Source organism: Hippocampus comes, unplaced genomic scaffold (genome assembly GCF_001891065.2).
Source record: "Hippocampus comes isolate QL1 unplaced genomic scaffold, H_comes_QL1_v1.1 scaffold201, whole genome shotgun sequence".
Lineage (NCBI taxonomy): Eukaryota > Metazoa > Chordata > Actinopteri > Syngnathiformes > Syngnathidae > Hippocampus > Hippocampus comes.
In genome coordinates this window covers 404,666-412,162 of record NW_017805558.1, presented here as the reverse complement: position 1 = coordinate 412,162, position 7,497 = coordinate 404,666, and the positions used below count along the sequence as shown (strand labels likewise).

At 41.3% G+C, this 7,497-nt stretch overlaps 1 protein-coding gene across 1 annotated transcript in view; it reads left to right on the top strand.

Moving 5' to 3' along the window:
* Positions 1–3,129: 3,129 nt before the first annotated feature.
* The window catches only part of LOC109521805 (contactin associated protein family member 5), a 212,063-nt gene continuing 207,695 nt past the window's right edge, over positions 3,130–7,497 (top strand). Inside the window, exon 1 of the mRNA XM_019879860.1 lies at positions 3,130–3,722. Coding sequence (XP_019735419.1) covers positions 3,647–3,722 — 76 coding nt within the window. The 5' untranslated portion in view covers positions 3,130–3,646. The remainder of the gene's footprint in view (positions 3,723–7,497) is intronic.

The following is a 7,497-nucleotide window of genomic DNA, read 5'->3' as shown; positions in this document are numbered from 1 at the left end:
AATTTCGATTTTCAATTTTACATGAACATTTTTCACTTGGAGCAGTTATTCATACATAATCTCTCACACAATATTACTGTCTATCAACAACAGTGAAAAAAATATTTTGTCACACAACAGCTGCTTTAACTGCTCTTTTTATGGAATCCAAACAGAGCAACAGAGCAATATAGCATTATAAAGTGCACATCTAAGGTAAACTAGTACTCAGCCTATAGTGGATTTAAGCCATGGTTGCATACTTCGTTTTTCTCAAGTTTGCTTTGAACACAGCAGTCAGGCTATGTTGATTCTGTTGGTCCTTCTTGCATGGAAGTTTCTCTTTGGTTTTGTGTAGACATCATTTCGGATGACTACACTTGGTTCGATGACAACACCGGAGACGTTTTATTTTCAGTATGGTCGCTCGGTCACGACCACTGCACCGCTGAACTCTCGCCGTGCCGCAGCGCACCGTCACTGTCAGACGAACACAGAGAAGCTCCACCCGTTTTATTTATATGGACATGGAACACTATAACCTTCCACACAAAATAGTTCCAAACAAGTAACAATGCGTCAGTTTCAGCTTGAGTCGAGCTGTGGACAATGTTGACAGGCTGGCATGCAGTTGCCATACATTTAGCTATGGCTTCAGCAAATTTGTTCTTCGTCGTGTCATCCATTTTCTTCGCTTTGAAATGATCCATAGCTGTCTGTCTGAGACGAGGGGGCGGAGTACTCACGTCAGCTGTGTGCTTGTCCATTAGGTGGTATTTCAGACTCGACGTGCAAAGATGATAGCTCAGTTTACGACTGCAAAACATACATGTAACTTTGGTCTTGTCAGTGGAACAATCTGGAAACTTTTTAAAAGTAAACTTTCCATTCACAAACTCTTTAATTATCCGTTTTCGGTGTCTCGCGCATGCGTGGATTCGTGCAGCGCGCTTGTTGTTTTGTTTCGGGTTTATTTATAGAGCAACGTAACATCCGCTGTGACGTGTGCCGCGTTAATCTCGCGAGAAAAAATTTAATCCCGTTAAAATTCATTTCAATTAATGCCAATAAAAAAACGCGCTGAACTGACAGCTCTAATATATATATATATATATAAAGTGGTCTGGGGGTTGCCGTTACATCTGTTCCATATACGCGCACTGAGTGCCCAACAACGGCTGTGTGAGTCTCCCTACTACACTATAATGACCGCCGAACATTGACATTATGTCACTAAATGGTGAAAAAAGGATGAGCGGAGGAGGACTTTTTTCTTCACCTGCAAGTAGCATTTGCGCATGCTAATGTGACTTGGGGAGTGGAAGTGCCAGTCGCAAACAATGCAGTCATCATAATAATGACCCATAAGTTTGAGATTTTGGGGCTTTCCGTTATGAGTGTGGTATATTCCGATGAAATTGTTTGGATTCGATTTATCAAAAGGTCAATGCAAAAGCACACACTCCTCCAAAGTAGCGTGAGGATGAGCCACGCACACATCACTCACTGGTGATAACTTCTAGATCCACGATGCAAGTTCACTTCAGAATTAAAGTGTGCCATATTTTCAAAACGGATCACTACAGAATTCTCATGTCACATGAAAACTCCACAATCCGTAAATTAAGGCCACTCTCAGTCTTCACTGGTGCTTTAAATGGTCTGGGCCGGTACGCAGCAGTACGGCGTACCGGCACTTCTCAATTTTAGCCTCTCTGGTACTGACGAAGTTTTTATGGCGTACTGGGACTTCGCATGAACCCCCCCCACATCATTTCGAGATGTCTAGGAAGCTGCAAACATACTCATAATATAACTTGCCGCCAACACAAAGGCTAACTTCAAAATCAAAGCTTTAATAAATTGACATCATTGCAATAGCCTTTGTTGACTTTTATTTTTAAGTAATGAACATTTTCCCAGGGTGTTTTACAAAGTGTGACCATAATGACTTTTAGGGGAGTACCAATTATTTGCATAAATTTGCTCTTCAGGGTGGGGCTCAGTCTATATTCTTCACAAATAGCATTTCAGTACCTGTACTGGTTATCCAGTTTAATTGGGTGTGTGACAAACCTGAAATCTAATCCAATAAATTTGGTTTCAACTGTTGGGAAAGCAGCCAACCTGGCAACCAGCTCAGTGACTTAATGTGGCAAGCTCATGACAACAGAGCCAATAGAGGTTTCATTTATTTCTATTAAAAACTGTCATGATTCTGTTTGTGACCAACAGGTGGCACTGTAGGGCTCCCCCTGCAGCTGCACACCTGTTGGTCGTTATGTAATTAGTTTGTTTGTTTAAAAGGACTCCCAGCATGACCACTCTGTGTCGGGTCATTGTTTGCTCGTTTGCTGCTGTCAGGACTTTGTTTTGGATTTAGTTTTCTGTGTTTTATCAATACATTTCTTCAAGTTCACCCTGCTCCTCCCTCTTGCCTGCTTTTTGGGGTCCACCACCACCTCGCATACGTGAGAAAAACAAAGTAAATTGTTTCAGTTCACAAATAGAGCCGCGGAATCCATCCATGCATTTTCTGAACCACTTTATCCTCACAAGGCTTGCGGGCGTGCTGGAGCTTATCCCAGCTATCTTCGGGCAGTAGGCAGGGGACACCCTGAACCGGTTGCCAGCCATCGCAGGGCACACACAGATGAACAACTATCCACGCTCACACTAACGTCTCGGGATAATTTAGAGTGTTCAGTCAGCCTGCAATGCATGATTTTGGAATGTAGGAGGAAACCGAAGTACCCGGTGAAAACCCACGCAGGCGTGGGGAGAAAATGCCATCTCCACACAGGAAGGCCTGGGATAGAACCCGACCACTGCACTGTGAGGTCGATGCGGTAACCACCTCGGAAGCAATTAAAGTAATAATCTTTTTTTCTTTTCTTGCTGTCTAACTGTCTACTCGACCGCAAACCTATATCTAATAATAATAATAATAATAATAATAATAATATATTATTAGATGTATTACATATTCAATATCGTTCTCATATTACTGTTGTCTGATGTCGTCCATCTAAGTTGTTGAGCCATGAACCTAGTATCGATGCGTTTTAGTTTTTGATGAAGTATTGACAAACCAGCATACATTTTTAATCAATGGTATCTATCTGTATGAAATATGTGATATCTAACAAGCAATCAATCGTATCACATAGTTTTCTGTTCAGATACAGGAATGTGATATGCTCAATGTGATTGTACAGCGTATGACTGATCTGATATTTGTGGCAGGACTCTGCTGTCTACAGTAGCCTTCTATATTAAAATTTGGGTCTACAATAAATAAGTATGTGCTGCAGGCAGGCGTTGCCCCCTCATCCTGGTGGGTGGATGCTTTCGATAGTGGGAGGAGGCAGGAGGAAGGTAGAGGCGGGAGAGGAGAGCGATGCAGGGATGCTGCTGACTGAGTGAGTAAGAGCGGATGTTGGCTGCCTCACATCGCCGTCGTTGTTGTGGAGGACGAGAAGGAGGGGGGTGCAGCCTGTCGTCGTCGTGGGAGCGGTTTGCTCTCCAACGTCACATTCCTTCTCTCCGTGGACAAAGGAAGATGAAGAGCCTCTCTGCTCCTCCTCACCAGTCGCTCGTCAACTCTCAGAGGATAAAATAACATTTCAAAATAGGGGAGCAAAGGCAACAAGACGAAGAAGGAAAGATGACCAGGCTGGCACACATGCTTGCCTTCTGCGTGACTTTCTGCGCCTTCCGCGGAGCGTCTGCTGCCAACAACAGTGAGTAATTGCCTGCCTTTAAGAAGCAAGGGAGGGAAGAGTTCACCTGTGAGTTGCAGCTCATTGCCAAGTCAAAAAAAAAAGGGGGGGGTGGCATTTGATGTGGGGATATAGTGTCATTGGGGTGAGAGCGTCATCCGGCATGCAGACTGATGCTGCAGCAGCAGAAGATCAACTTTAGAACGCTTCAATCGGAACACATGAATAAGTTATTTTAATCCTAGCTCGCAGAGCTGGTGATGATGATGATGATGAGGAGGAGGAGGAGGAAACAGGTGGAATTCAAAATAACGGCCAGTGCAATATATGTATGTTGCTGTGCAATACATGTGTTAAGGTGGTTTAGGGGAGTTTCAACGTGTGTGTGTGTGTGTGTGTGTGTGTGTGTGTGTGTGTGTGTGTGTGGTCATTAAGGCTGTGTGTGTGAGAGTCAATGTGTGCAGGCTCATGTTGAGGAACTGCTGAGTGGCCACAAACGCTGCAGAAGGTTACTGTTATTGGTTGGCCTAATGATGCTCCCGCGGCAATGCCCCATTGTTTCCTGCTTTTATTTATCCCACCTGCATGATGATGTCCTTTTTTTTTTCCCAAAACCAAGCTCAATTTCATTTGTTAGTCACTTTTTCTCATCGCAGCCATTTACACATAGATCCAGGTGAAGATAATGAATCCCACAGAGCTGGCTCCGAGAAAACGATGCCAAATGAGGTTTTTTTTTTTTTTGTTTGTTTTTTTTAATCAAGGATAACCTCGGTGTGAGCACTGGATCAATAAATACACAACACAGTAAAGTACAGGCCCTAAAACACACTGTAAAAATGAATCCGCTCTCCCTTACAATGCCTGCAAAAACCAATAAACCTTTATTTCTCCTGTCAAAAGGTTCTGTACATGGTGTGCGCGTGTTGCTGTCAGCTTAGCTCCAAATGAAACTCCCTAAATTATTATACATTTGTTTAGAAATGTGGCATATGGGTTATACAGGCAAGCTTATAAATTATTATTATTTTTTTAAATCCTTTCTCAATTCTCTCTCCATTATATTCTCTATCTGTCAATCAGTTTCAGGGTCAAACATGAACCCAAAACAAAATCTTTATTAACTGTACAGGTAACACGTTACGTGACATTTTAACACACAAGTGTAAATACAGTACAAGTCAATTGATGGTATTAATAAAAAGTAAACAAGAAGAAGAAAAACAATAAAAATAAGAGTAAGTCAGATTAATACAGAATTGGAGAATGAGTCAGGCATCTTTGTAAATTCTTCCTTTTCACAAAAGTGGAAAAAAGATGTTAACCGCTGTTAGAGAGGTAAAAACAAAAGAATAGTTTTGTGCGTTGATATTTGACATACGCATTTATTCTGGAAATGTTATGCTGAAGTGTGAACTGATTTGAGTGTGAGTCCTCCAATTGTGTATGCTAACTTTATCGTGTAAGTTGGTGGTGCATCTTTGGAGTGTAACTCAGTGGTGGAATATAAGAATATAAATTTGTGTTGGAACCCTGTAATTTTACTCATCGTGTGAGACTGCAGCATGACATTGTAGCATGACATTATCACTGCATCACAATGCAACACCATAAAGCCACATCATCATACCACATTGCCATGCGACATTGTCAAATTTGGCAAATTTTAGGATCAAAAAATGCAGAACCACAACTTAAAAAAAAAAAAAAAAGTAACAAATAATGGAACGTGACTGTGGAAGTATATTATACAGGTAAGGGTAGTTGTTTTTCATGATGCAGTCACTTGTATTATTGTGTATCAATGTGTGTCCAAATAAGGATGTGTATATATCCATGTTTCTTACCTTTCATTACAGTATCAACGTACAATATTGATATACAGTATTCTCCAATTTCTCGCACAGGATGAACAAAGTATCTGTCTATCTTTCGATGTTCAAATAAAGTAATATTTATATAGAGTTAATCCTGAAGGGGTAAGACTAAATATGTTTTACTTCTTCCTACTCCTTTTCAAATTTGTTAAATTCAACTTGTTTGTGATTATTTTATTTTAGGTTAATTTGGTCTGTCGAGTTGTTCTTTTTATTCAGTCATTCTTACACGTTCCAAAATAAATTCATTCATACTGTAACGCCACATTGTAGCGCCTCATTGTAGCGCCTCATTGTAGCATCATCTTCTAGCTCCACCTTGTAGTGTCACCGGGTAGTGAAACTTTGTAGAGACATATTATAAACATTGGCAAAAAGGCAAAGAAAAGTCACACACCATCAGAGTTTACCCCGTGATGCTTGCTGGATTACTGTCATACATGTGGATGTTTTGTTTGTCTTCACTGGCGTATTTTTTTGCAAAATATCTTGGCTGAATAATTAAATATGATCTGGTAAGTGCTGGACTTTACATACTCTACTGTACCATTTGGGAGAAAATTGCAAATGGAGTTGCCTTTCACTGGAAAAAAAGTTCCTTTGGATTTATTCAATTCAAACATCGGTTACACATAATTAAAGTGGGTTAAACCAATTTTCCTCAAAATGAAAGAAATGATAAGTGGTAGTTGAATACATTTTAAAAATTTGCAACCGAAAATCAAGTACTTTTTTTTCAATGTCCATATGACTGAGAGAAAAACTCTTTGGCGAGATTTCAGGTGACAATTTTTTTGACATAAGACATAATAGCAACCACATAAAAAACACAGCATAGGCGTGTAAAGCTATCCATCCACTTTCTATATTGCTGAGCCTTCTTAGTGTCACGGGTGCACCGGAGCCTATTTGAGCGAAATGGTAAATGGGCTTTCACTTCGATTGCACTTTTCTATCTTCATGTACGCAAAACGCTTCAACACTGTCACCTTGTTTTACCTCCTGATGACGCAGCATCAGGAGCAACTGAGGGTTCAGTTTCTTGCTCAAGGAAGCTTTGACATGGTCACAAGGTTTGAGAATCAAACTCACAATCTTCTGGTTGGTAGACGACTGCTCTACCGCTGGGCTGTATTTGGGCGAGACAGGCAAATAAACCCCAAGGAGAGTCCCACCTCTCATCAAGCGGCTCCATCACACCCGCTAATTAACGACGAAAAGGGATGTCGAATGGACAGATATTAGAAAGAATTAAAGGTTTTCAGCAAACAAATATTTCCCGATGATGCAAGTGTGTGGGTGTAACTCGGAAGAGTGCAATCAGCACAGTTATATAAGCTTGTTCTTTCATCAAAGGCTGCCTCTTTGACCATGAAAACTTAGCTTTGTGATGGTAACTTGAAAATGTACCTACCACCTTGTGCCAAGCTGTACCTTAAAATAGTATGAGACAAAAATAATTATGATATTCACTCCGACTAAAAATCGACTTTAATCCTTTCATGCACCCTGTAACCCACACATGTCAAAGTGCCGGCCCGCGGGCCAAATCCGGCCCGCGAGAATGTTTTCAGTGGCCCCTGGGATGATATTGATTTATTATTAGAACCGGCCCGCGGACCGCAGCAAGCCGAGAGCCCGCAGATCTTTTACACGCACCAATACTACATTTCCCACAATGCAACGGTGACGCGCCAAGCAGTCGGCCGCTTTATTTAAATATTTATTAGTCTAGCAGTCGTTCCCATAACAGTGACATTAGCTTTCAGATACCCATCAAAAATGGCAAAACGGAAGGTGGACACTGAGAACCGGGGGTTTCAAACAAGGTGGGAGTCGAAGTACATGTTCATGGACGTAGCTGGAAAACCTGTGTGTCTTCTGTGCGGAGAAAGTGTGGCGCGATTGAAATAGTGTAA